The sequence below is a fragment of the Saccoglossus kowalevskii genome, chromosome 19, assembly GCF_978046115.1.
Source record: "Saccoglossus kowalevskii chromosome 19, keSacKowa6.1, whole genome shotgun sequence".
NCBI lineage: Eukaryota > Metazoa > Hemichordata > Enteropneusta > Harrimaniidae > Saccoglossus > Saccoglossus kowalevskii.
The window spans coordinates 30551787-30579547 of NC_140659.1; the positions used below are offsets into that span (position 1 = coordinate 30551787).

Below are 27761 nucleotides of genomic sequence, written 5' to 3' on the forward strand. Positions count from 1 at the left end.
AACCTTATCTTAGCGAAGGAAGACATTTCATTATCATGATTTACACACAAGAAGGGATAGTTATGAACTCACTGACTTGATTGCGTTGCATGTTCAAAGATTTAACCACAACAAACAAGGGTTGAAATAATTACTGCGGATATAAAAAAAATGCTTATCGTCTTAAAGTGAATGCTTTCTGTTGTCATTAGTGAACAACTTTCATGCACGTGAACAAAGTTGTTTGCGTAAAAACAATGTCCTTTACATTCGTGTGCCACGTTTTGTTCTGATTTAGAAATATATATCATTTAATATCTGTTCAAAATATCTAATACTTAATATTGTATAAAAAAAAATGGAAAAATAAAAAAAATGGTCATAACTCGAGCTGTCCCATTCGAGCTCACAGTGCCCGGTAGAGGGCGCGTTACCTCGATCAGAGGCAGGATCGGCAGGATCCGAGTTAGTCCGAGACTTACTATCCACATACTAATACTTGTATACATTTGGGGCACACTTCTATGACCGAAATCCACAGAGTAACTGGGTGAATAAATCGCAATAACATTATTTGATATGAAAGAAATTTAGTTCAAGGAGCGTACAGTTGGAAAATGGTCTCAATATAACAGAACGTTATCTAATTTACATAAAGTAGTTGTTGCGTAGAAAGTTCTGGTCTACGCGTTATTGTAATGACAGTCGGTTCAAGGTCAAAGGTCAGTCTTTCTTCACAGCACAGCATAACCAGGTCCCGCAGATAAGTCCAAGCAACTAAAAATAAGAAAAATTAACATTTATTAATCACGTAAATTTTCAATCCATTATGACTTAGTGTTATTTTGTATAGCGAATTTATTTTTCGCGTGTCGTCAGTTTGTTCGGAAAATTGTGTATGTATGAATGTACTAAAGTGATTACCTGGAGAACGGCTATGCCGATGACAGCGCCACCAACGTTGTATATGTTATCTTTGATGAATGCCTTTAGGTACGTCACACAGCCCTAGAAAATAGTGAAAATATGTAAATTGTTTAATTATTCATGCGCAATGTAGATTTTGAGAACGTTTCCTCTAGTGCATGAGCGAAGTAGTACAAACAGTTCGATAACATGCATAACACTGACAGTACAAATTGAAAAATGTTTTCATGGTTTCTCCGTCACGATGTAACATTTTTTGGGGAAAACAAGAATAACTAATGCTTTGCATTGATTTCTGTGACGAAAGTATTTCTTCAAATCGTGACAATATTGCTTAGTGACACGACTGAAAATCATTATATTGTTATTTAGATGAATCTTAATGTTGGATTTGGATTTAATTTAGTGAGTTACGATATAAAATAATATTTCTTTTTATATTCAACGAGAAGCTGTCTACCATAATACATGCAGGTATGGTCAACTACATTTGAATTTGTGTGATTGTTCGTGACATTTACTGGTTGCAACATGAAGTAACAGATGTGTCCATCTATTAGTAATATAATTGTCAATGACATGGACTTGATTGCCATAAGGTGACCAGACAAATAAACGACTTTTTAGGAATATGTTTCGGTTAACGAACTAGAATATTGCCACGCCCTCAAGCAATTCTGTGACGTCAACAAGACGTGTGCGTATGGAGACAATGTCATTCAAAAAGAGACAACCATGTGAAGTTATTTGAATAAAAGAAACATATTTTTAAAAAGTGATCAGTGAAAAATATGATTAAAACAATACCGATACTGTGGACCAATTCAAGTCACAGAAGACATCGTCATCAGAGTCGCGACTTAAAAGAATGGTTTATTTATGTTATCATTATAATTATTTAACTCACCTCCGCATAAAAGTATTCAGAGTTTTTCTCGTGGCATATCGTAGTGTTCACGTACGTGCCAGTTTCAATACTTTCAACCGTGCAGCAACTATCAGGGAATTCTTCAGTATGTGTGTCCGCCCATGCCGTGTATTCATAATCATTGTAACCATAAAGACCACAGCACCCAGACTAAATAAAACGAAAATATCAACATTATAATGTTGAATGATTTGTCTTACACAATAACGACACAACTGTGTGTGTCTTTATAATATTTTACATACACATTGCGGCGGTCGTCGTACAGCGCGTGTTCGAATTTCATATTAACACTGTATTTTACACGCGTTGTGTACGTCGCTATGAGTCCCATATCAAAGACAACCCGTGCGACCACCGTCGTGCGTCAGTATATTAAAGAAACCATAAATATACATGATGGCCACAGAGGGCGCTCGTTACAATTTTTGACTAGTACTTGAGAAATTAAAGGGCGGCGGTCGTCGCACAGCGCTTGTTCGAATTTCATGTAAACAATGTATTTTACACGCGTTGAGCCCCATATCGAACAGGACGCGACACGACGACCACCACCCTTTAATTATTACATTACAAGCAAATTCACAACCACAACATCCGGATCTCAGAACGAGTAATCGAAGTGGGCATAAAGAAATAGTCCAATAAAAACAAGAGTTCAAATATTCTAATTGACTGAGGGCGCCTCTCACTTACCAGGACTTGAACAGTATCCCATGAGTCCGTAATGTAAAGCTTATTTCCATATTCGACAAACGTTGCATTGGCTGCGTCCACGATAACTGCTTCCACTTTGTCGGAACCGAAGTAATATACAAGTCCAACTATTGCGAACTCACCTAACAACATCAACAACAGCATCATGGTATACTGTATGATTAAAAAAACATGGTTAAGACACAGATCGTGCTAAGAAGACACTTAGTTCAAAACCATGGTGATGGATGATGACATAGTCCCCGTTCGGACGAAATGCTATTCAATACTCCCGAATCAAGGTCACCAAATTCCGATGGTGGGTTAATATAAACGTACAAAACATATTTATTGTAAAGGCAGCGTCCATCCATCCATTATATCCAACAATAGATTTTTGGGAATTTCATAAGGTACATGTTTATCACAAAAGCGAATGTCAGTCAGTCTGGGTGGTATGGAAATTATATTGAACACATGAGTGTAAGTATATGTGTATGTAAAACATTTTCAACTGACATCCCTCTATATCACATTGCCAACACATAGTTAATTTCTAGAAGACATTTAGCTCATCGTTTTGGTATTCCTTACTTGATTTGGGGATCATTTACAAATTCTGTTTCCGAAATGTGCATTCAGCGATTCGATTCAATAGTGACTTAAAGCGTCGATTTTAGTAAATATTACACAACTGTCTGTGAACGAGCCAGTAGAGAGTATGACGTACTTCGACAACAATATCACGTGATATTAAAACCCTCAAGTCGTGTATTACTTTGAATGAGAATTTCCGATTGGACTGTACTCTCATTCGTTCACATGTGTATATATACTGCCAAGTATGTCACCACAAGATCCTGTTATCCCTTTAAGTTGTAGAGCAGATACTTAATGCTTGCCTTCAAACAAAAGTTTGATCTTACCCCAGTCAAGCATCCTTTATGTTCCTGTACAGCTCCACAACATCCAAGGAATGCGATGATAGTGACGATGGCACCTACACAAATCAGTAAGTACACGGCACTGTTCAAAAATGGATTGTCCATTACTATTGTAAACGAGTCGTAGTCGATCAAGATCCATACACCTAAACCAACCATGGCAGCGCCGCATATCTGGATATGAAACAAATACATACATTACAATAATTGGAGAAATCTTGTTTGCATTATTCGAAGACAGTTACCGATTTTTGACATTAAAAAATCGCCATCTCATTCCATGATTTCTAAAACATTTTTTAAAAACATTTTTACACTTTGTTTAGATGCCATCAATTCTCGCTTGATTTAATTGTTAAGTGTGCAACAAATAGTTAATTTCCATTCGAAGTGTAGAAATCGGACATTTATACAATTTGAAATCAGACATTTTCTATACTATTGATTTTGACGCCTGTTCCTGTCAGCAATAAATGCATTTATTTGACCAAATGCATGCCGACAAAACGTGACATGAATATATTATTTTTTCAAAGCAAAACAAATGAAACAAAATGAACAAAACGTCAACTTCCATATTGAAAAATATAGTTGAGATATGAACATACCCAAGTCAACTACGAACTAAATCGAGTCGGGTACGAATTAACCCGAGTCCGATACAAACTAACCCGACTGAGTAAGGTACGAATTAAAATTACGAATTACGTTGATCAAAAAATAAATTTTTAATAAGGGCGTACAAACACCATGATTATTTGTGTGATCGATTCAGTGATTATCCACATATTATCTATTTTGCAGTTCTTCAGGCCAAATAGAGTCATGACTCATTACTTACCCAAAACAAAAAGTTGAGAATAAACAACATATATTTGATACATTTCGTACGGCCTTCTACACCCATTATGACGTCACACTAGTATCTGTTGAAAAAATAGAATGACGGTTTATGAAATATAAACTTTAAATGTTAAAATATATAAATATAGATATATTGGATTACATAAAATTAAACATATACCTAGGAAGGCTATTCAGTAAAATCTTTGGCTTATGTGTATTTATATACTGGAACATGAGCTTTACGAATTTATTCTTTCAAATTCAATTAGATTAATTCTATTTGATGTAAATTATGTAAATACAACTTGTACATCAATAGACTGATTTAATTAGTTTTACAATATCTGTATAAATTATAGACAACTTTTTATATGTAATAAAAAACTAAAAGAAAACACGTGACAAGCTGAAGCTAATATTGAATCATGCGTACCAAAATAAATCTAAAAGCCATTTTAATTAATTCGGTTCAAAATAACAAATGGTATTCAGGTATTCAAACACTGTGACTGGTTAAACTAACACATTCCACACCGCGGGGGGGCCCCTTAAACTAACATATTCCACACCGCGCGGGGGGGGGGGTTAAACGCGTAGTTTCGACTAAAATTATAAAAGAAGGTGACGGAATGGTCGACTATTGGCTGTGTCACGTGTATGTGCAAGTAGTGCCATAATTTCTCTGTATACATCGCATTGTGTTCATTTGTAATATAGACTGCACTCAAATTGCCCCGATTATACGATTATGATAATTGGAAGTATGTGCGTCATAATCAGTACTTGAAATATGACCAAGACATGATTGTATGGTGCCGGTTAAGTTTTAGGGTGTGTCCCGACAACGTATCCCATTCAACTCACTAGTTGCGTCGAGTCCAATCCATGTATTACGTCCAGTCCATACCACTTGTTTAAGTTGTTACGTACAAGCCAGTTGATGTATAAACTAGTACTAGTAGTTGATGTGTAAACTAGTAGTTGATGTGTAAACTAGTAGTTGTATAGTCACTTGTATACGTCAAACCCCCGTGTTGCTATTATCCAAACCCCCGTGTTTCTACTATCCAATTCCACCCACTAAATTACAACAACGCTAAATTGAAAACAACTTTATATTTTTGTAATTTTTTTTCGTTAGTCGTATTTTTGTTGTAATAATTTACTCGAACCACGAGCCTACAAACGCCGTCCCGTCCAAACTTGTATACTGTAAATTACTAATAAATATATTTCGGTGCCATCTTCCTGGTAACTGAAATGCGTTTCTTACAAACCAGAAATCGGATTTATGAATAACGTGGTGCATAAGCATTATGTGTAAGCACAGGATACAATTTGTAGGTGTGTCGTAAATAATTATATGCGATGTGTTGATATCCTTAGTTAAATCAAAAGGGACTAGTGTCTTTAGTTAAATTGCGACCTATATCTACAATACTAACGTGGAGTGTGACGTGCAAGTTGGCAACGTGAAAGAATGCACCTGCATAGTAGCATGGAGATACTGTGAACTGGACTGTAAAAATGGACGTCATTCAAAATTACAAATCTTATTCCAACCAGCGCAAAACGATGTGTTCTGCATTTGGTGTACAGTGATGGGTAAATAGAAGATTACTAAATGAAAAGAAATATCGATAATAGGAACGTAGTATTGAATGCTGCCGCTTTGCAAGTAAACACAACTTTCGCTTCATCGTTCTATATCTTCAGTATAATCGGTTAAAACGATATTGCTTGTAAATACTCACCTTACGAAAATTCCGACGTAAAACTGGCCCAAACAGCTACAGACAAAGCGGTAGTGACAGTAAAACGAAAAATACAGCAAACACTTTCCCTACGTGTCTTATCTCGTCGTATCCGAACAGGTCGTGTTGTTGACGAGTCACCTACTTCAGACGCAATTTGCGTGACAATACTTTAATTATGGCGAACTCCTTTTTGGTTCCCATTTCACATCGCCTATTGTCACCAATTCACATAGGCATAGTTCTCAAACAGAAAAGAACTCTTTGTGGTCGTTTTACTGCCGCCATTCATTTCAAATTTACATTACAAACTCAATGAACGTGTTGTCGCGAATGTGTTGTGACAACCATCGGTTAACCATAGTTATGCAAATGACCAGTTGTAACGATTTAGACTGGTCGCTATGTAAGTCCAAATAAGAGTTGTAAAGTAGATTGTTAATGAATTTAAACTATTCATGTGCGTCACTGATTACTCAAATAAATGAATCATACTGACAATAGAAGTATGAATACCGCCCATGTAGTATGTAGTAAAGTAAACATTGAATGATAGATCAAGTACTGAATTACCTAATTCAGTAAGAAAAACAAACATAAAAAGATGATTATGCTATGCCGACAAGAGATGTTGCTGTCTCATGTTCAAGTTGTTTTTGTTTTCGTTGTTTTATAAATTTGACCAATTGCAATGTTTTTATTATTAATTTGTTCTCTTCTGAAAAATTTATGAAATTATTTATTTGTTTTCCGGTCTCTTCATATACTAGTACATTTTGTAATTTTTTCTTTGTTCACTGTAAAAATGGCACGATGTGATTAAATAGTATTCTTCTTCCACTTCATTCTTTGAACAAAGATTGCAGATTCTTTTTTTTTCTTTTGGTAATTTCGGTTTGTGCCTCCTGTTTCAGAAATTGATTCTCAGTCGCCCACTGTATATCAATATTTGTTAGGCAATGTTAATTTTCCATTTCAAATATTCTCTTGAATTCACTGTATGTTCTTAGATTGTTATTCCCTAGCTGGTTATTTTTTGTGATATCTTTGTTCCAACGAAGAATGAATGTTTTTTCAACCTTTTTTGCTTGTTTAGTGCTTGTAATTATATATCTGTATCAATTAATTGCGTTTCATTTATTAAGCAATACCATTTATTATTTAATTTATTCATTAACCCTGCCCCCTCCACAACTTCGTTTAATGTGTTCATTACTCGGTTATAGTATTTAATCATTTGTCTTTAGATAAACACATCTATCGGAAATTGAGCCAGTTCTCAATATATTCCCATTATGGTAGTATTTTTCTCACGCCTATGAAGAATCGTAAAAAGTGTAGATAAACATCTTCTATGTTAGATTTGTAAGAACTCTCATCTCCCCAAATATCACTACCGTATACAATGTACTAATATTGGTCTAAGAGGGACGTCATTGTTTTTAAATGTAGATTAGATTTATTTATCGCCATCTTTGTCTTCCTTGAATTTGGTAGTTAATTCCCAAATAAATAAAGTGCCTTGCTATATTTATGTCTCAGAAAATTATAGACGATTAGTTTCGCCGAAAATCATTATATTAATTGGTTATTGTGTGTTAACTGCTTCCATCGTCGTGTGTACACTCATGAGCTAGACAATTTTGAAATCCGAATTTAGTTTCAAACAGACTTACAATGTCGTCTGCAGATAAGATGCAACTGTAAATTTTGGCAGTACCACCGTAGTTATGGTTATATTAAATTCTTAATGGTATAAGCCTATCAATAATTAACACCCATATCTGTCCAAATTTTATCTAATTTGGCATTGAAAATTTACTGTGATGCTAGCTTCAATAACCGGAATTGAGAGTTTGTTCCGCGTTTTCACCACTCCTTGACTAAAATAAGATTGCATAACTTGTGAAACTGATTGTTATTTGAATAACTTCAAATCGTTGTGCTCTCCTGAAGTGGTTCCCAAAAATACATGTCTTCCCTGACAAGAGTTTGTAACTTTCATTTTCCGTTCACTGCGAGATCCCGCGTAATCGAACGTAAAAGCAGGACATACAAATGTCATAGCACCGCAGTGGCGTCAAAACATCGCATGGGATTCTACAAAGTTTAACGTGAAAGCATTTTTTAGGCATTTCCATGCTTATTAATCCCGGTTAATAATTTGCTATACACATTTGATGATTGTTCATTTTACTGACATAAGTGTATCTCAACGTTGAACATCTCGATATTGAACTAAGTACATGTACCTTTATGCACTATAAAATACTTATTTTAGCTGGAATTAATTTTCGCTGAAAGGACATTTTGGATGTTTTGTATGGAATTTATTTTCACTGATTTTTGATAAGTTAAATGTAAAATATAGGAAAAAAGGTATATTCGCTGGATTTTATTTTCACTGAATCATTGCTTCAGCGAAAATTAATTCAAAGCTAAAAATAAAGTATTTTTCAGTACTATAATATCAAAGCAAACAGACTTGCGCTTTTCAACAAGAAGTCAAAAATATAACTTTTTACCAAAAATTACACAAATATTAGTGAATTGAAGGAACATCATGAAATGAACAAATCTGAGAGAGGTTTGCCCAACGTGCATATACACAAAGTATCAAAGCAATCAGGGTTGTAGTTTTCAAGAAGAAGTCAAAAAAGTAAAAAGTTGATGCAGACGCCAACGGTCAGTCACACATATGATAAATTAATAGCAATAAAGATTAGTTGTTATAACTACTATAATAGGAAAGAAAGTAGGTAGTGGTATAAAGCATTTTCATTTCATGATGGAAATAAGTTATTAATATAGTTATATTTATCATTATGACACAATATGTTATGATTTCCTCTATCTGTATCAACAAGATTCTTATGTATTTCTTCCAATTGTTAAAACCTACAAGCAATTCAACAGCCCCTCCGATTCTATCTACACTTTCTATAATATCACGAAGAGTGCTCTCTACGAGTCAAATTTTATCATCTACACATTCCACGTTTGTTTCTTGGTTTGTCTTAATGGAAATAACTACAATGCCCAGCCTATTTACTACATGATGAACAAGTATAACGTTGTTAACCTTGAGTCCCTGAAGCATGTCAAAGTTAATGTCATCATTTGCCGAGGGTTTCTAAAGTTCAGACCTACTTGACATATCACTATAGCGTCTCGCAAATACAAGGTCTCTCGCAATGCCATGCAAAAAAACCAAAATCATGTCCATCAATGACTACGTTGGCTAATACCTCCATAAAATTTAAACAGCTTTAGGTTAATTGGAACTCGAGATTTCACAGTTTCCACCCAAAGATTTGGTGCAACTATTTTTTTTTATATATATTTTATTGTTAATTTTGAACAAAATGAAACATTGAAACCCTGGGAAAAGGGGCACTCTCACTGTTAAAGCGGGGGAGTAGTCACCTGCGCATGCGTCAGGTGGCCATAGCATGTCATTGTTTACAAACAAACGTCTACCTACGAGCCTTTGAGGTTTTAGCGTGTGTTGTCAATTCCCGCGCACGCGCAGGTGACGACCCTCCCGCTTTAAAGTACACCCTCCATTTTCGATAATAAGTGATTACAAACAGCTGAGGCCACAAAGCAGAACTTTTCTGTGTATATGACGAGTTGTCGAAATTATGATCAGATTTTACTGTGGGATCAAAGAGACCACATGCCTCGGATACGATTAATTTACAGAATGAGGTTGTCAAGATTAATGTTCCATCACATTGGTCAAATTTGGATATGTGCAAAACTGATCATTAGATCAGAACCTTTCCAAGTTAGATCTCACAAATGATCAAATATACATATTAACAACTGAGGTGCCAAGGTCAATGTTCCACAAAATTGAGGTCAAATTGGCTCAATTTAGATATGTGCACAACTATGGAACTTCCAGTTAATGTTCCACATCACCAAGGTCAAAATTTCAAATATACTACATTCACGTTATGGGATCTTGGCATATGCCGAAATTTTTAATCCTTTGTTTTTGAAGAGGGATACACTAGTTGCGCTCATGTAAGTCGGGTCCATTTGGAACCCACACAGCTCGTGCTGAAATCACGCCCTCATTTATTGATCTGTTATTTGACCCAAACAATGAAAACGATATGCTTAAGATGATAATTGCTATATCGAAATTATATCTATTTGCTGTTATGGTATTTATTACAAAATTAAGTCATCATGAACATGAACAGCAAAGAAGATTCGGGGGAAAAACAATTACCGGTATTTTTTCATGTTGATGTACATTGCAAGAAAAAAACAATTGCAGCAGCACATATACGTCACAGGTTTGCATTCATAACTACAGCATCTGACTGCACGTCCTTCCATGTCATACTAGTATGAACCAGTATATGTTCTCTTAAATTCACCACAGAGGACGTGATTTTGGTTTGTACCGAGCGTTCAGGCAGCAAATCTCGGCACATGTCACAGGACCAGACCGTTCACAAGCCAACTTACTCACTAATTTCAATGTTCTTATACGACTAAAGCAAGAAGTCTCTAGCAAGTTCATTTTGGTTAGGCAATTCCCACCTCAAGACTAAATAAGATGCTGAATTGTTAGAGTTCCGGACATAAAAATTTAGTTAAAAAACAGTTAAACGAACTTTGATTTGTATTGTTTAATTTGTTGCCAAAAGTTGTCACAAACAAGCTTGCCGCATGGGCACGGTTAAAAATTGAATTACATTATGAAGATGTTTGAGCAACACTATACAAATCTAGGTCGCTTATAACTCGATCAACTGTTAATTAAAGTTTGGGTTATTAAATGTGGACATAAAACAATAACAACACACACAAAGGCTCATGGGTAGACACTTGTTTGTAAACAATGACACGAAATGGCCATCTGAAGCATGTGCAGATGACGACTCCCCCACTTTAATATACCTCAGTCCGGTTGTCCAAACTTTCAGAAAGTATATATTTTGCAGACATCACCCATACCATTAATTGCATTGAAGAAGATAGTTTAATTGTGATATATGGAGCACAAAGCTTTTAATGAACCTTTTCCAAGCTGTAACTTTATCATGAAATTACATCAAAAAACATAAAAACCTACAGATACATAAGGAATATCACTAGAGAACTAACATTGACCTAGAACAGCATCACAGCTACATCAACAGATGTCAAAGCCAAACAAACAACCGCCGAGATGTCAGGACTGTTGATAGATAATAAAACTTGGCTTAGCACAACACATTAAAGTGTGGTGGGATGGATTACGATATTGTCCTGTCATCTTGGCAATTATCATGTTGTTCATCTACAGTTTGGAATAATATACACCGCCCTAATACTAATAACAGGTAGCTGATATACATACTTATGGAATTTCTTCCCACATGTTAGGCCAATGAACAAATTTTCAATATTCTCAATATTCCAAAATAAAGAACAAAACAAAAGTATTTATTATTACACAAACAGACCCAGTTATCAGTGTTTCAAAAAGATTATCGATATATCTATAATTACATCAAGTGCTATGATTCTGAGTAAAATCTTGGTACACAAGTGCAATTGTTTAAAACTAGTTTTGCTATCAACACTACAATTACTTGTCAATCAAAATTACATCAGACATACATTTTCTACAACTGCTGTTCAGAAATTTCGTGCTACTTTATAATAAAGAATATTTAGAATCAAATTGACTTTTTTAATTCAATCACCCAACTTATGAATATTAGTTATCGTGACAAAATGGTACAAGAAAGGTATTATTAGACAGCTTAAACAATGATTTCATTTTGCAGGAAGAGATATGAAAATTTTACACCCAGTTGCCAGACTTAATCACAAGAATATTTAGGCTGTTAATACATGGTTTAATTTACTTTATCAAGCTTAACATTTAAAAGAGGGATCAATTGACCTTTAAAGAAATAGTCACCTCAGTTTGATATCTGATAGACATTTCATTTAAAGGAGGTTGATAGTTTCATCTCGCTGACTTTGGAAGTTGGAAACATTATTAATCAAAAATTGTTGAGAGAAATAAAATCTTTCTTATCAAATTAAAGACGTTTCAAATACTCGTACAAAAACGAAAATTTCTGGCAGATCTAAAAAATTTTGATCTTCCATATTTGCATTATCTCAGGGTTAAAAACACTGGCAAGCCCATTAAAATTTGCTGTAACAGTCAGCCTCCATAATAGATAAAAATAAAAACATGACAGCAGTATAAGACCCAACCTAACAATTGGAAAAAAATAAAGGATCTGACATTGAACAATTTACAGATCTTGATAGGATGGGAGTTAATCAAGCTGAGGAATGAAAGGGATTCATTTTCTCTAATTATGCAGGTGACTAAAAACATAAAAAGGCAGTGTTAACCTAATTTGCCAGTTTTAGAGTATACTAATTGGGCAGTAATTAAAATTCTTGATTGTTGCAACATCCTCTTGAATATATAAAGCCCTCATTAGCATATACTGCATAAAGACCTCATTAGCATATACTGCATAAAGACCTCATTAGCATATACTACATAAAGACCTCATTAGCATATACTAGCATGAAATGAAACTACGCAACATGTTTAAAACCCCATTGTTGTCAAGCAGATGCACATTTGCTGATTACCAGCAGATAATGCAATGTCAAGTAAAACTATCAGGACTTGTCTACATTGAAGAAAACAACGGTAAAACTACCAGGACTAACAAATCTACTTGTATTTTTTGTCACTACTTAAAACATTTCATATTGAGTTTGAAAAGGGGGTAAAATCTTCCAGTGGTAAACTTCTGAAAAAACACCAGAAATTGACAGTCATAGGAATACATTATTCAAAAAACAAGGTACTGCATTTTAAAACTTTACTATCAAGAATTATACGATCCAAATTTACTAAACAGAAATTTTTGATTTTTTTTCAGAATTGTCATGTCAAATGGTCTTGTTCGTTTAAGACATGACAGTGATACACACTAGATTTCTTTCTCAATTAGGTGACCCAGAAATAAACTTTTTTTTTTTTAATATCCAGAAACATGAATATGTTTATTATCTGGATCTGAATTTTATTTTATTCTTTTTCTTGTTCCTGCATTTGTTCTTCTGTTAAAAAGCTATCTATCATTTGTTGTAAGTCTTCTCTGAGTTCACTTGGGTCTTGAACCTCTTGTCCATCTTCCTCAATCTTGGTATCTGTGGATTCTTCAACTTCTACTTCTTCACCATCTCTAATGACTATTTTCTTCGTTACTTTCTTATGTACTACAACTCTGTAGAAAGATTCAAATGGATTGCTTTTAATGCAAGAGACTTCTCAAACAGCTGTCAAGAGGGTCGCGACAAGTATAGATCACAATTCTAAAGATGTAGTAAAGAATCACAGCAAAGCAAGGAAGATGTAAACATTGGAAAGACACTGTAAAACAGTAAATCCATTGTTGTTATACCCTGAGAAATACACCTCAAGTATTTATACCCTAAGACAATATACTATGAGACAATACACCATGAGAAAACACACCGTGAGAAAACACAACAACAAGTATGGAAATAATAGTCCAATCAATATAACCTTGGTATATCAAAGTATGTTCAAAATATTTGTCAGGAGAGCTACGAAATCGTATTCCAATGTTTGTACATCTCAATAGTAACCTCTAGCCATACCATCATGGGTATATACAATGAATTGCTTCAATTTAATTCGAGAAACAAGAAAATTGTAAAATGTTGTACTGCAATGTTCACATGATCTTTTCATTAGACAGGGGACTCAGAAACTTTCTTGAAGTTTAATTTTAAAAATGTTCTGGTGAAATTTTACACCAATAATGGCATCCATAAGGTTAATTCATTTTAGTGAAGAGTAGAATTAGTTAATGTTTTGCAACCATATGGATTCCTATTTTGGGGCTAAAGGACATACTGGACAAGAGAGAGAGTCAGATGTGGTGTTGACGTAATATACATGTGTGTGTCATCTTTCAAACTTACAATAACTTCGGGTAGCTGGTTGTGATGAACTAGACATCAGTTTCTTGATGACTGAGACAGTATTAATAAAGAAAATAAAATTGCTGAGTTTGCACAAGAATATGAATTGCTAAGCTGAAAAATAAAAATAACTTAAAACACATGCGAGAAGACAGATGCAGATAACAAACATGATAATTTGAAAGAAGAATAACTTCAGATGAGATGAAGGCATAAGCTATGACATGAAGAAAGCTGTTACTCTAGTAGTGTGATGCAAAGCTTATAGTATTTAGTGTTTTAGTATAGTTTAAGAATCTAAGTGTTTAAACAACATGCATGACAAATAAAGAACAGAAAAAAAACATTCAGAAGGGTGAGGAGGGGGATGCACTAGTTATGCTTCCCCATGAGAAATGCAAGGATCTTGATAAAGGAAATGTTCAGTGAAAGTTATATGCAAATAGGATTATCCCATTTCCCTATAGGGGTGAACACCACCAATGTGTGATGAGTTTGTAGATCCAATTCACCAAAAGAAACCATGTGAAATCCATAACGTGAAGAGAAAATCCACAACATGAAACAAGTGCATCATAACAAAAACATCATTAGTAAAACCAACTCTCATTCATTCATTCATTCATTCAAAGTTGGAGCAAATGAAAAAATACTTCACATGTACTTTAAACAATTATTAAGAGGAGGTTCCTTTTTTCTTGGCATTATGGTAAATTACACAAAGAGTGGTTGAAAGCACACAATGTGGGTTTGTAAAATATAAGCTAACCAGAAAAATTTTAGCATGACAATTGATCCGGTGCTATGCGACATACACTGCCCTTTTAAAAGACGAGATGCTCCAAATTTGATGAATGATGCAGTGAACTCAATTCCAATAATAAAAGCAGCACCATGCTTTGAGACACAAGTCATCAAAATGACAGAAGGGATGCTTGCTCCCACAACATTATCAAATAAATACAAATTGCCAATTGTATCAAAACTATGGGTTGTCAATTTATGTTCGGTGATCAGAATCAACGAATCAAAAAAATTAAAAGTTGTTATATTTTTATATAAAATTCAATAAGGAAGCGATAACTGTTTAATGTTTACTCCAAGCAATACTGGCATGATTTGATGATACAGTAGTCATGTTATTTGCATCCCTTGCCATTCTTAGTAATATATCCAATATCTGCTGCAAAACTTACCTTTTACTATCAGTTTCACCTATCAAACCATCAGCACCATCGTTAGTTGACATCAATTGACTAAATTCTGGATCACCAGAACTACCACTTATTTGCCTGACCCTCCGGATGACCCGCGTCACAGACCCATCCTCATTTACACGTTCTTCAACTTCATCTCCGTCACCAATTTCAAAGTCATCGGGAACTTCTCCCATCGATGTCTTCACCACTGTCTTCTTAATAACCTTGGTCGTGGTTCGTCTGTCTGGCTCATCGCAGATATCAACATGTTCCTCTGAAACACACAAAAAAATGTCAAAATACTATTTTTATAAGCTCATTTTATCTGTGTCATCGTCAAATAACCAACTGTTTATTTTAACACCACCGAAATTGACCCAAAGCAATTACATTACAAGGCAATTTAGGCCCCAATATACCAGGGATATCTACTAAATAGAACATTGTTAAACAAGTTAAGTTTTGCTTTTATGGGAAAGATTTGAAATTTTTTTTATACAACTTTTAACCATTCCTAGATAATCAATTCCAGAAAAAAACATAACATGCATGTAAAAAGAGCCACACGTTTACAAACAAATGAAATTACAATGTGCATATTGTTTTGTTGTAAACTATTATGATGTAATTATCTTATTTTACAACAGTATTGTTTTTGTAACCCAAATGTGTCAAAGTGTCAACTTTCATCTTTCACAAAATCGAACCCACAATTTTTTTCATATTATTTAAATTTTTTTGATAAATATTATTTTCAAAGCATGAAAGAACATGTTAAGAACAGAATATTTTTAGATCACTGTCATTAGAATAGCAAATTCATCAAATGTTTGATTATCACAGATTTTCTTTGAAATGTAACAACATTATTGATTTTGACAATGGGGAGATGGTTAAACATGTAGCATTGAATAAAAGCACAAAGAGAAAATAAAGTGATGTTAATAATGAGGTGATTGTTTACAGGATGTTGTCAAATGATAAGAAAAGTCGTGCAAGTGATACAAAGGAGGAAACAAGAAATAACAATGTGCAGTTACACCAGTGAACCATCACCTGTGAAATGTTCCTCAAATGGATCAAAGGGATCAAGTCCTTTTGGGGGGTTCCCCCATGAACTGCTTTTCACTGTGGTAGATTTTGTCGTAATAGAATCTTCTGCAAAGATCCAATATTAATGCGTTAGTACATGGTGCATTTTAAAGTGCAAGCAATTTTCAAAAGTAACTGTTTATTCATAATAATTCACCAACTATAATCCTAATAGGGACAAACAAAAAAATTTGCTTCTAGTGCCAAGAATATTCTATAGAATATTCCCTATTCTACTGTTACTTGATGCATTAGTGTGTGAGAAGCAGTTTTCACAATGACAAAAGGTGAAACTAGTCAGACTCAGAATTATGTGTATATACAGTTCTGCAATGGAACATTCTAATTGGCCAGGTTTTAAAATCAATTACATTTTTGAATCTTTGAACATCAATCTGAAATTATTATTATCACTGATTAGAATTGTTTTTCAATAATTCAGCCTCCGCCAAAAAAGGTGCATTTAATGAAAAGCTTCTGTATAACATAGATTTTAATTTTGTGAAAATGATATTATGAGATTGCAAGTCATTTTAGCTACAAATTATTATGTCAAATCTTCTAAAATGTGTTTTTGAATAATTTAATTGTCTCATTTCAATCAGGGGTACCTGTGTATTCAGATGTTTCCGTTTCCGGAAGACCTGCTTCAGCTGTGAAATCTCTCTGTAGTAGATCATCAAGTTCAGCAGCAGATACATCTTCATGATCTGATACTTCATCAGCTTTGTCAGCATCTCCATCTACAAAGATAGGTTGTTCTTGTTGGTACTCAATTAAATCTTGGTCAAATTTCTCCTCCACTATCTCCCCTGGTTCTTCATGTTCAACTGGAGTGTTTTCTGGTTCTAGTAAAATGAATAGGTAAGAAAATATATATCATTAGAAAGACTGAATTAGATATGAGATGTGACCTCAGTTTAACACTTTACAGACTCATTACGTTTGAATGAACTGAATTTTACACTATTGTGATGTATTTTGGGATTACTTTATTTCATACATTAGGATAAACACTATTGTATGGTGTTATATGTCACCTGATCACCCTAGTGTATTGATATGTAAAAAGTAGAGCAGTTAGCTCAAAATGGTGGAATAAACAAAATATGTCAACTTTAAAAGTTGTTGTTTTTATGTTTCTTGTGAGACAACACATCCCAAATGCACAGAGCACATGGCATACATCAATCCAACCTGTGTACAGTAGAATGTGCCATTCTGGTGACATTGTTATTATATGATTTCTTCACACAGAATTAATACGTGTATGCCATTTTTTATGTATTTTTCATAAATTTGTTTCCTAATTTTTGATAAATAGTCATATATCCCCATTAACTACTTATCTCGATCACAGTTTTTTAAAAAAAAAAAATGCTAAATTTCTTTAAAAAAAAAAATCTACTCATTTCCCAAAACAATGTTGATAAGAAAATCACAACTTTGAATAAAGTCTAACGATGTTTAAATTGTTGTGGTTTGCCAGTAATGTTAAAAAAACAATACAGACATCACTGACAGAAGTGTACTTAAGCCAGAAATTGCACTTATTGTACTGGACTATTCAAATATTACTAATTATGACCATAGACATACCTGTCATTTACATTAGCATATGTGATACTACCGTAAAAATCATATTTGAGGCCGCAGCTTTAATAAGGCCGCAGTTTTAATAGAAGCCGCACCCCTAACTTGAGACATTATTTCATGTTGAAATTGACAAGTTTGGATCCCAGGAAAAAGCCTGCAATATAAGCCGCACCCCAAACTTTCACAAACCAAACAGCCACCACATATTTCAGAAAAAGATATACATTTAATTTTAAATTAAGGCATAATTTTTCGAACATTTCAATGATTCCTGACGCTTAGATTAGAGTCTAATTTAGGTTCTCCGTAGTCATTGATGCTTATTTCAGAGTACAGGTTTTTTGTGTGTAGCGTGAATGGGTAAACTGCGCGTTTCGACAATGAGCTGTTATTATCATCAAAAGTGTTAAATTCTTCTTCAATGCTCAGCTTATCTTTCTAAAACAACTAATTTCTTGATTTAAAAAACAAAACATGCCGTTTTCCCACCAAAATCAAAGCCAAACGATTGCACGACAACAACAGTAAATCTCTTCCGGGTTTCGCTTACCACAATGTCGCTGCAAGTAGTTAGTAATTTGAATTTTCACAACAATTCAACAAATTTATTTTCTGTACGTTATTGCAATCACTAATTGTAACACTTCGAAAAAAAGTAAGTTATTCACTTGTGTGAAACGCAGGATGACCGTTACCGTGATCATTTGCTAAGAATGCATTGGTTTTTGTTTTTACTTCTTTTAGAATATACTTTTCGTTATAAAAAAAATAAGAAAATAAATATATATTACATTAAATAATATACTGAGTATTTTTTTGTTATCATGCGAACATTTTTTTTTGATTGATTTTTTTTATTTTATTTTCCCCGATGTCTAAATTTAATATGGAATGTATAGTCACTCTGCCGGAAGTTGAACATGCCAGTAGTCAAACGCAATCGACTGTGTCAACGGCTGTCTCTCAGTTGTAACCTATACCGGTGCTAACGAATTAGTCTATTCAAGAGATTGTAGTATACAGTACCGTAATCTGCAAATGCATACAAATCTACTTGTAGATAATATTTATAGTGCAGTATGTTATACAGTATGAAATTTCGTTTGTGTACAAGTTTGTCTGTTTGTAAAAATCTGAAAGTGTGCTTAGAATCGCAACAAAGTTGCAATCAAGTGTTGTGCATCTCATTAGCATCTCATTATCCCTTCTGGCCTTTGTTTTTTGAAAAAATTTCCCACTGTTACCGAAGTGAATGCTCTAATTAAAGCCGCACCAAGACTTCACACATCTGAATTTGTCCATTGAAAAAATGAATTTTAATTAAATCCGCGGCTTCAATTAGAAATTTTACGGTAACAAATATGATAAATACGATTACATGTGTAGGTAGGAAACAAATTCTCAACATACCATCGAAAATCATCTCATTCATCACTTCTGCCAAAGTATCCACATTTTCAGGCGTTGCATCTTTTGGGGTAGCATCATTATCATCTTCAAATGACTCTGAAGTCTTGACAAAATCTTTTTCCTCAGTCTGTTCAGTTGAAAGTAACAATGATGATGAAACAAAAAAATTCTCAGTACACATTATGAAATTGAGCGTTATTTAATTCGCTAAGAATCTGGTATTGTCACATCAAAGGTAATAATAGATTTTGTCATGGAAACCAAGACATTCCATTTTTATACAGTGGTTTTTAAATTTTCTGCTCTCCCATATGTAACATTCATATAATGTAGGCTGATTTTCAGTTTAAAAATGATACAAATCAACTATGTCATAACGCATCAATGTACAAAACAGCTTGTTTTATACTCTTAATGTATTTACACTCTGCTCTTTGCAGTGAAAATTGAAACAAAAACCACTGTACAAGAATTGATTTTTATTATTTAACCAAACTTAGGGGGTATAAATGCATCTTCATAAATAAATTCATGTGGTATTCTTATCGGTTTAAGTGACAGATACGAAATATTCACAATATACAACCAATCAGAAAAGTATAGTGACAGACTTTCACACAAAGTTCAAGTCAAAAACACCAGCTTGCTGCTGAATAGTTTTTAAGCCAATATATGTGAGAAATTGGTCATAATAATATAATAGCAATCGTCCAGCTTTTTTGCACAGAAACATGACATGTATAGAAATAAGTGCCAGCAATATTTGATAAGGCACATTTCTGTGCAATGTCACACAAACAAAAACATTCAATGATCACATGTAATGTACAGCACTGGTTTCCAAGGAAACAACCACAGTGCAGGATAGAGTAAACAACAAAGATAATAATCAGGAAAACATTTCATCTCATTCATACTCAAGGAAAAAAGGAAGATAAACAGAAATATAAAGAGGAAGATACAAAAAGACTACATAAAACATATACACAACAGATAACACAGTTCAGTCAATACAGAGTATTGAAGGAAGTGAATTTTGCAAAAGCAGTACAAGCACTTTTGCAACACGGTCAACAAGCATGCAGGTGGGCTCTTCTCAGAGGGAAATATCAAGAGGTAGTTTGCCACTTTTAAAAAATAAATCTTTTTTTTGCTAAAATAACCTGAAAATAAAACAATTTAAAAAAGAACGATGATAAGCAATTGCAGTGCGAGACTAGTCATTTGAGACAAAAAAAAGAAATTATATATCAACAAATAAAACTGACTAATGATGGTTATCTATTAAAAAACAAACATATATGCAGTCGCTGAATATCACAAAAGCAGCAATTTTTTTAACAGCCAGAGCACTAATATCTTGTATCTGAAACATAGAACAAAAATAACCAAGTTTTTTTCCACATAAGATCCAAATCCTGACCTCTCGCCCTTCCTCAGAATAAATATGAATTTGCTGTTGATATTGGATTTCTTCTTTAAAAATTGTTTCTTTAGATTCCTACAAGAAAATACAGCTTAGGTTAGACTAAGAGTGTGGTTATAGTAATTACTTAACCACTGGTGAATTTAAAATTGAACAAAATTCAGAAAGAGTTTGCATTTGATTTTGAAAGATTGTGAAACTACCTCTTCATAATGTTCTGTTATTTCGGAATCATGGACCTGCAAGGAAGTGAGGCAAAGGAAGCGTTAATCATAGTCAATATTGGAGAGCAGCAAGCATATATAAGCTTTTTTAACATGCATGGTTTATATTAATATACTCATATCAATATGAGCAGGCTGGAAAACATACAAGGTACAGAATAATTTGTTAGCATTCATTTAACCTAATGATTTTAAAGGCATGAGGAAATATCAAAGGAGAAATACTGCATAAACTCAGTTAAACAATCTACAAAGCAACAGAGGACAGACAACAGGGAATATAAAATAGCCATCCACAACATGCAGTTTGCTAGGATTTGCATTATTTGTAGCAAATTGGTGCATTATTGCCTAGTGTACCTCAGCAGGAGGAACTTCATTGTCATCATCATCTTGAGTTTCATCCACAGAATCCTGAAATTATGCAGTGAAATTAGAACAGTCAGTAAACTGTTTTGAAGAGACCTAGACAAAAAATGACGATTTAAATAAATCCGATACTACAGTCAAGTGCAAGTACCTCTGGAACATCTTCATTAGGGACATCAGTCTGGCACTGCTCTTCAGCCTCCTCCTCTGTTGTATGTATACCTCCACTTGATTGCATATCTTGTTCTTCATCCACTTCAAATGGTTTTGAAGGCCCGGCACCCTCAACTTCATCCACACCTTCACCAACAGGCTCTTCAATTCCAGCTTCTTCTTCTGAGAGTTCATTTGGTTCAGCTGAAGCTGTTGGTGTCCTCCCATCAATAACATCCATACTAACTTGTTTTGATTCTTCATCAAAATCAGCAACAGGTTCTGCCTTCATCTCAAATCCAAATTCTGATTCTATCGGCTGTTCGATTATAGCCTCTTCTTCCGTAGGTTCTTCTGGTTCATCTGATGGACCTGGAGCTGATGCTTCTAAAATATTAACCGTCCGAGTTGGCTCATCTAAATTCTCTTCTACAGTCTGTGGCTCTGCTATATGTTCTTCTTCTACAGTTGGAGATTCTGGTTCATCTGAGGGTTCTGGCACTGATGCTTCAAAAACTGCAATAGTTTCTGCAGATATTAGGGGTTCAGCATAAACCCCATGTTCTTTTTTAGGCTCAGCAATAGCAACTTCTTCTTCTGTGGGTTCTTCTGGTTCTTCCGTTGGTTGAGGAACAGAAGCTTTTACAAAATCCACAGTTTCACAGGCAATAATAGGTTCAATGGCAACCTCTGCTTTCATCTGAGGCTCTGATATGGGCGGTTCAACATCAGCCTCTTCTACAGTTGGAGATTCTGGTTCATCTGAGGGTTCTGGCACTGAAGCTTCAACAATTCCCATGGTCTCTACAGAAATAAGGGGTTCAGCATAAACTCCATGTTCTTGTTTAGGCTCAGTAATAGCAACTTCTTCTTCTGTGGGTTCTTCGGGTTCTTCCGTTGGTTGAGGAACAGAAGCTTCAACAAAATCCACAGTTTCACAGGCAATAATAGGTTCAGCTGCAACCTCTTCTTCCAACTGAGGCTCTGATATGGGTGGTTCAACATCAGCCTCTACTACAGTTGGAGATTCCGGTTCATCTGAAGGTTCTGGCACTGATGCTTCAACAATTCCTATAGTCTCTACAGAAATTAGGGGTTCAGCATAAACTCCATGTTCTTTTTTAGGCTCAGGAATAGCAACTTCTTCTTCTGTGGGTTCTTCTGGTTCTTCCGTTGGTTGAGGAACAGAAGCTTCAACAAAATCCACAGTTTCACAGGCAATAATAGGTTCAGCTGCAACCTCTTCTTCCAACTGAGGCTCTGATATGGGTGGTTCAACATCAGCCTCTACTACAGTTGGAGATTCCGGTTCATCTGAGGGTTCTGGCACCGATGCTTCAACAATTCCTATAGTCTCTACAGAAATTAGGGGTTCAGCATAAACTCCATGTTCTTTTTTAGGCTCAGGAATAGCAACTTTTTCTTCTGTGGGTTCTTCTGGTTCTTCCGTTGGTTGAGGAACAGAAGCTTCAACAAAATCCACAGTTTCACAGGCAATAATAGGTTCAACGGCAACCTCTTCTTCCGTCTGAAGCTCTGATCTGGGTGGTTCAACATCAACTTCTTCTACAGTTGGAGATTCAGGTTCATCTGAGGGTTCTGGCACCGATGCTTCAACTGCAATAGTTTCTGCAGAAATTAGGGGTTCAGCATAAACTGCAGGCTCTTTTTTGGGCTCAGGAATAGCAACTTCTTCTTCTGTAGGTTCTTCTGGCTCTTCTGTTGGCTGTGGGACAGAAGCCTCAACAAGATCTGATGTTTTAATGACAATGGTTGGTTCAACTGGAAACTCTCCATCATTCTGAAAATCTGTGAATGATGATTCAGTAGTAACCTTCTTCTCACTTGGAGATTCTGATTCAGGTGCAACAGGTGTAGTATCCTCAACAGACTCAACTGTCACAACAGAATCGTCAGACACTTCTTGTACAAGTTCAAATGCATTTTCATCAGATAATGTTTCTGCTGCCTCATCTTTATCTGTGATGATCATAGGCTCCCCAGGTTCATGTAATACCTCAACAGGATTTATTTCATATTCCTCGTAACTTGCTTCAGTAACAATTTCTACTGGTTCAACTGTAGTCTCTTCCTCAAGAGGAATATTCAGCTGCCTGGGTGCTTGGTCTGTTCTTGGCTCAGAAACTGGTTCCTCAATAGCAGCTTCTTCTATTGTTGGTGTTTCTGGTTCTTCGGCACGCCCTGGCGCAGTTGCTTCAGTAACAATGATGTGTTCTGGCTGCATTACATATTCTTCACATGGCTGCTCAATTGCAGTCTCTTCTTCTGTAAGTCCTTCAGGTTCCATAGGTTCAGGAACAGCTGCTTCTACTGCTTCTATGGTGATCGTTGATTCAGCAACTGGCTCAGTTACCGGTGATTCAATTGCAGCTTCCTCTTCTGTAGGAGCCTCTGGCTCACTATACCCAGGAACAGCAGCTTCAGTTGGTGCCACATATTCCATTGCAATTTCCGGTTCTAATTCTTCCTCTTCTTTTTCAAAATAATGATCATCAACTTCTACAGGCCCATCCATTTGAAGGATTTCAGTTGCCTTGGTTTCTTCTGAAATATCCTCAACCATTTGATCATCAGATGCTAAATGCACAGCTGGCAGATCAGGAGAATCTTCAACAGAAACATCCTCTTCAGAGGATATAGAGTCTCGCCCAGTATCAACAAGTTCAACACGAGATACATCATCAAGTTCTTTTGTCACAGAAACCTTGTCTTTTTCTTCTTCAGATAATACATTATCAGATGCCTTGTCAATTTCAATCACAGGTGCACTAAGAACAGTTTCTGATCTTGAATCAGTTATAGTAGTTATCACAGTCCTTTCAACAAAAGTTTCACTTTGTTCATGTTTAGGCACTTCATCCAATTGAACTTCTGTAATTTCAGGTTCAGTCTTTTCCTCCACTTTAGTGTGTTTTAATTCTTGAGGCTCAATTATTTCAGGTTCCTCAGCAGGCTCGGGTGAAGGAGGTCTTTCTACAGGCGGCTCTGTGTCATCATCTTCAACCTGTGTCTGTGCATTTAATACATAATACATAAGGGTTGAAGAATGAAGTTAAGTATGTGAGAATCAATACAATTATTATGAATAAGAACAAGACATCACAAACAAGGTCATGCAGAAACTATGCATCAAGTTCAACTGACTAGCATGTTTCATATATGAAATGAAACATGTTTAACAAAGCATACCTCAAGTGCTACTAGTTCTGGCTCAGTAGACTCAGCATTGCATTCCTGTGAAGTGGATAAGGACACAAAATACATGGAAACAAGGCATATGAAAACAATTAAGGGTAACAAAGGTTAACAACGATATGATCAATGTTTATGAACACCATACCTCAGATGTAACTTCAGTGACATGCGATTGTACCTGTTCTTCTTCCTGTTGTTCCTATGGAAGTAATGTATGGACATTTAACAAGCGATGTCAATGAAACTGGTTGTTCACTGAGATGAATAATTTATAAAGCATGATTTCATTTTGGAATCGATAAAATGAAAACACATTCACAATAAACAGGTATACTTGTGATTGAAGAAATGTTAAATATTGAAGTGTAAGTAGGTAGATGATATGAAAGAGGAAAGATACCTCAACCACCTCCTCTTCTGATTCTTCTCTTGGTTCCTGTCATAGGAATAGAACAATAAATACAGTCTGAGTAAGAAGTACAAAACATAATGCCATAAACAAATTCAGTTGTTTTATTGGCATATATATATACATTTGTGCTGATAACACCACAAATAAGAAGTTGTGCTACTATTAGAGAATTATTTGAGAATAAATCTGCTATATATAGCTGCATGTCCTGCAAGATTTAAGTTGTTTTGTTAGTGAATTTTTTGCTATGTTATGAATTTTTCAGTTCAGGTGAGATGTGCAGCAGTATATCTGAAACTCTGACAGAAAAGCAGTAAATCTGGTTAACAGTGCAATACACTATCTATTGGACCACAAAAAGTTGAGTTATAAACAGTGAGTCTGATGTGCTACACACAATATAGGAGATAAGTGATTTCCTGAATGAATTGGATGGGTAATTGCAAAGGAATATGTATTATAGATACATCAGATTCAGATAAGATTCAACTAAAGCTAATCTAGCATACTAAATCAGCAACACAACACTATTAGTACAGCAATCCTACAATTAAAGCATTGTATTAGAATCTTTTAGTATGTTAGCTGATAACATCACAATGTAGATGTACCTCTACAGGTTCTGGTGATACTTCTCTAGGCTCTGACTCTATAACTGGAGCCTCTGACTCTATAACTGGAGCCTCTGACTCTATAACTGGAGCCTCTGACTCTATAACTGGAGCCTCTGACTCTATCACCGGTTCTTCTGCAACTAATGGCTGTTCCTGCTCAATTTGCAGCTCTTCATCAACTGGTACATCATCTATCTTGTCCTGATAGGTAATACGAGTGAATGTACACGTATATAAAACGATTGTCATTTTAAACATGTGAGACTGTCATGCTTAATGAAGGAGGTAAATTCATTGTGAACACACCGCAAGTTTCTTAGAAAAAGCAAAAATTCAATAGATTTTCACAATTTTAGATTCACTAAGTGATGAACTGACACTCACTAGCTGCATGATATGTATACAAAATGTGGCCTGAGATAATAACATGTTAATTATGAGATGTGAACAGTGTGCAGTGCATCACAAGAACCACTCACTAATCTCTAATAAAAAACAGACATAACTGTCTAAAATTAGTATTTTATACCTAATTTTAGATTCAATCTAGCATACTAAATCAGCAACACAACACTATTAGTACAGCAATCCTACAATTAAAGCATTGTATTAGAATCTTTTAGTATGTTAGCTGATAACATCACAATGTAGATGTACCTCTACAGGTTCTGGTGATACTTCTTTGGCCTCTGACTCTGTCACCGGAGCCTCTGACTCTGTCACCGGAGCCTCTGACTCTGTCACCGGAGCCTCTGACTCTGTCACCGGAGCCTCTGACTCTGTCACCGGAGCCTCTGACTCTGTCACCGGAGCCTCTGACTCTGTCACCGGAGCCTCTGCAGCTAATGGTTGCTCCTGTTCAATTAGCAGCTCTTCATCAACTGGTACATCTATCTTGTCCTGATAGGTAATATGAGTGAATGTACCCCATTAACATGAAAGCTTAAATAAATGTATTAGCTTTGTTTATATCTGAAAAGGTTATTATTATTATAATAGTATTTCTAGAGGAAAGATGAGGCTTATGGAAAGCAACTTCAGCATCTATAATATAAGACAAGAATGTTGAGTGTAATCTAGAAGATCCATGTGCCATGAATTGAGGAGAATACAAGAAGCAGTCAAAATTAAATTACCAATTTATACATGACAGGCTTTCATAGTTAAGGAGGAGTTCAATTCATTGTGAATATAATTCAATTTGCTTAAAAATGCGTGATCTAAGATGTGCTAGTATTTTCACACTAAAATTGGATTCATTGGTTGATGAACTGACACTCCTTAGCTGCAACATACATATATAAATAGCCAAAGATAATTAATTACTTGTTCATAATGAGGTATGAACATGACAAGACAAGATTGTACAAAACTAGTTAGAGCATCAGAGGATCTGCTCACCAGCCCCAATGGAAAACGGATAACTGGCTGGAATTCTTACTTTATATTTAATTTTAGATTAAATCTAGCATTCTAAATCAGCAATGCACCAATATTAGTACAGCAATCCTACAACTGAAGCATTGTATTAGAATCTTTTAGTATGTTAGCTAATAACATCACAATTTAGATGTACCTCTACAGGTTCTGGTGATGCTTCTTGAGGCACTGACTCTATCACCAGTGCATCTGACTCTATCACCGGTTCCTCTGATTCAAATGGTTGATCCTGCTTAACTGACATATCAATGTCCAACTCCTTTACCAATTCATCCAACAGACCCTGGTGATACGAGTGAATAAACATGTACAAAACAAAATTAACAATTATTCCTGGAATAAATTAGTTCTTGAATGATCTAGGAATTCAAGAATATGCTACATGCATCTTCCAAACCTGCATTGAATATTCCATTGAAAACTACAATTCTTAACCACACAATGCAATTTCAAACTCTTATCACAATCTTGCATATAATTTATATACTTAATATACAATACAAACATCACAACAATTTTCCTTGCATTTCCACTTACA

At 35.0% G+C, this 27761-nt stretch overlaps 2 protein-coding genes across 2 annotated transcripts in view; both read right to left on the bottom strand.

The window, feature by feature from the left end:
* Positions 1-266: 266 nt before the first annotated feature.
* On the bottom strand, positions 267-6222 carry LOC100371656 (tetraspanin-18-like). The gene is made up of 7 exons (XM_002730731.1): positions 6075-6222; positions 4316-4400; positions 3457-3648; positions 2531-2704; positions 1814-1984; positions 904-987; positions 267-756 (listed from the first exon to the last, which is right to left on the bottom strand). Exons 2-7 carry the CDS (start codon positions 4379-4381, stop codon positions 703-705), a joined length of 741 nt encoding a protein of 246 aa, XP_002730777.1. The 5' UTR covers positions 4382-4400; positions 6075-6222; the 3' UTR covers positions 267-702.
* Positions 6223-11075: 4853 nt separating this feature from the next.
* The window catches only part of LOC100372108 (uncharacterized), a 122622-nt gene continuing 105936 nt past the window's right edge, over positions 11076-27761 (bottom strand). The window contains exons 60-74 of the mRNA XM_085493793.1: positions 27360-27506; positions 26441-26683; positions 25781-25984; positions 25158-25193; positions 24903-24956; positions 24752-24796; positions 21540-24572; positions 21380-21433; positions 20999-21034; positions 20793-20870; positions 19370-19496; positions 16975-17211; positions 16328-16429; positions 15269-15545; positions 11076-13348 (exon numbers count right to left, since the gene is read on the bottom strand). Coding sequence (XP_085349919.1) covers positions 13150-13348; positions 15269-15545; positions 16328-16429; positions 16975-17211; positions 19370-19496; positions 20793-20870; positions 20999-21034; positions 21380-21433; positions 21540-24572; positions 24752-24796; positions 24903-24956; positions 25158-25193; positions 25781-25984; positions 26441-26683; positions 27360-27506 — 4872 coding nt within the window. The 3' untranslated portion in view covers positions 11076-13149. The remainder of the gene's footprint in view (positions 13349-15268; positions 15546-16327; positions 16430-16974; positions 17212-19369; positions 19497-20792; positions 20871-20998; positions 21035-21379; positions 21434-21539; positions 24573-24751; positions 24797-24902; positions 24957-25157; positions 25194-25780; positions 25985-26440; positions 26684-27359; positions 27507-27761) is intronic.

What these genes read in the sequence shown, in the direction of transcription:
- LOC100371656 (XM_002730731.1), bottom strand. Translation starts at nt 4,381, where the DNA reads ATGGGTGTAGAAGGCCGTACGAAATGTATCAAATATATGTTGTTTATT. An exon ending in TTCTCAACTTTTTGTTTTGG is followed by an intron (nt 3,649 to 4,315) that starts GTAAGTAATGAG and finishes TTTCATATCCAG; the next exon opens with ATATGCGGCGCTGCCATGGT. An exon ending in CTGAATACTTTTATGCGGAG is followed by an intron (nt 988 to 1,813) that starts GTGAGTTAAATA and finishes ACTATTTTCTAG; the next exon opens with GGCTGTGTGACGTACCTAAA.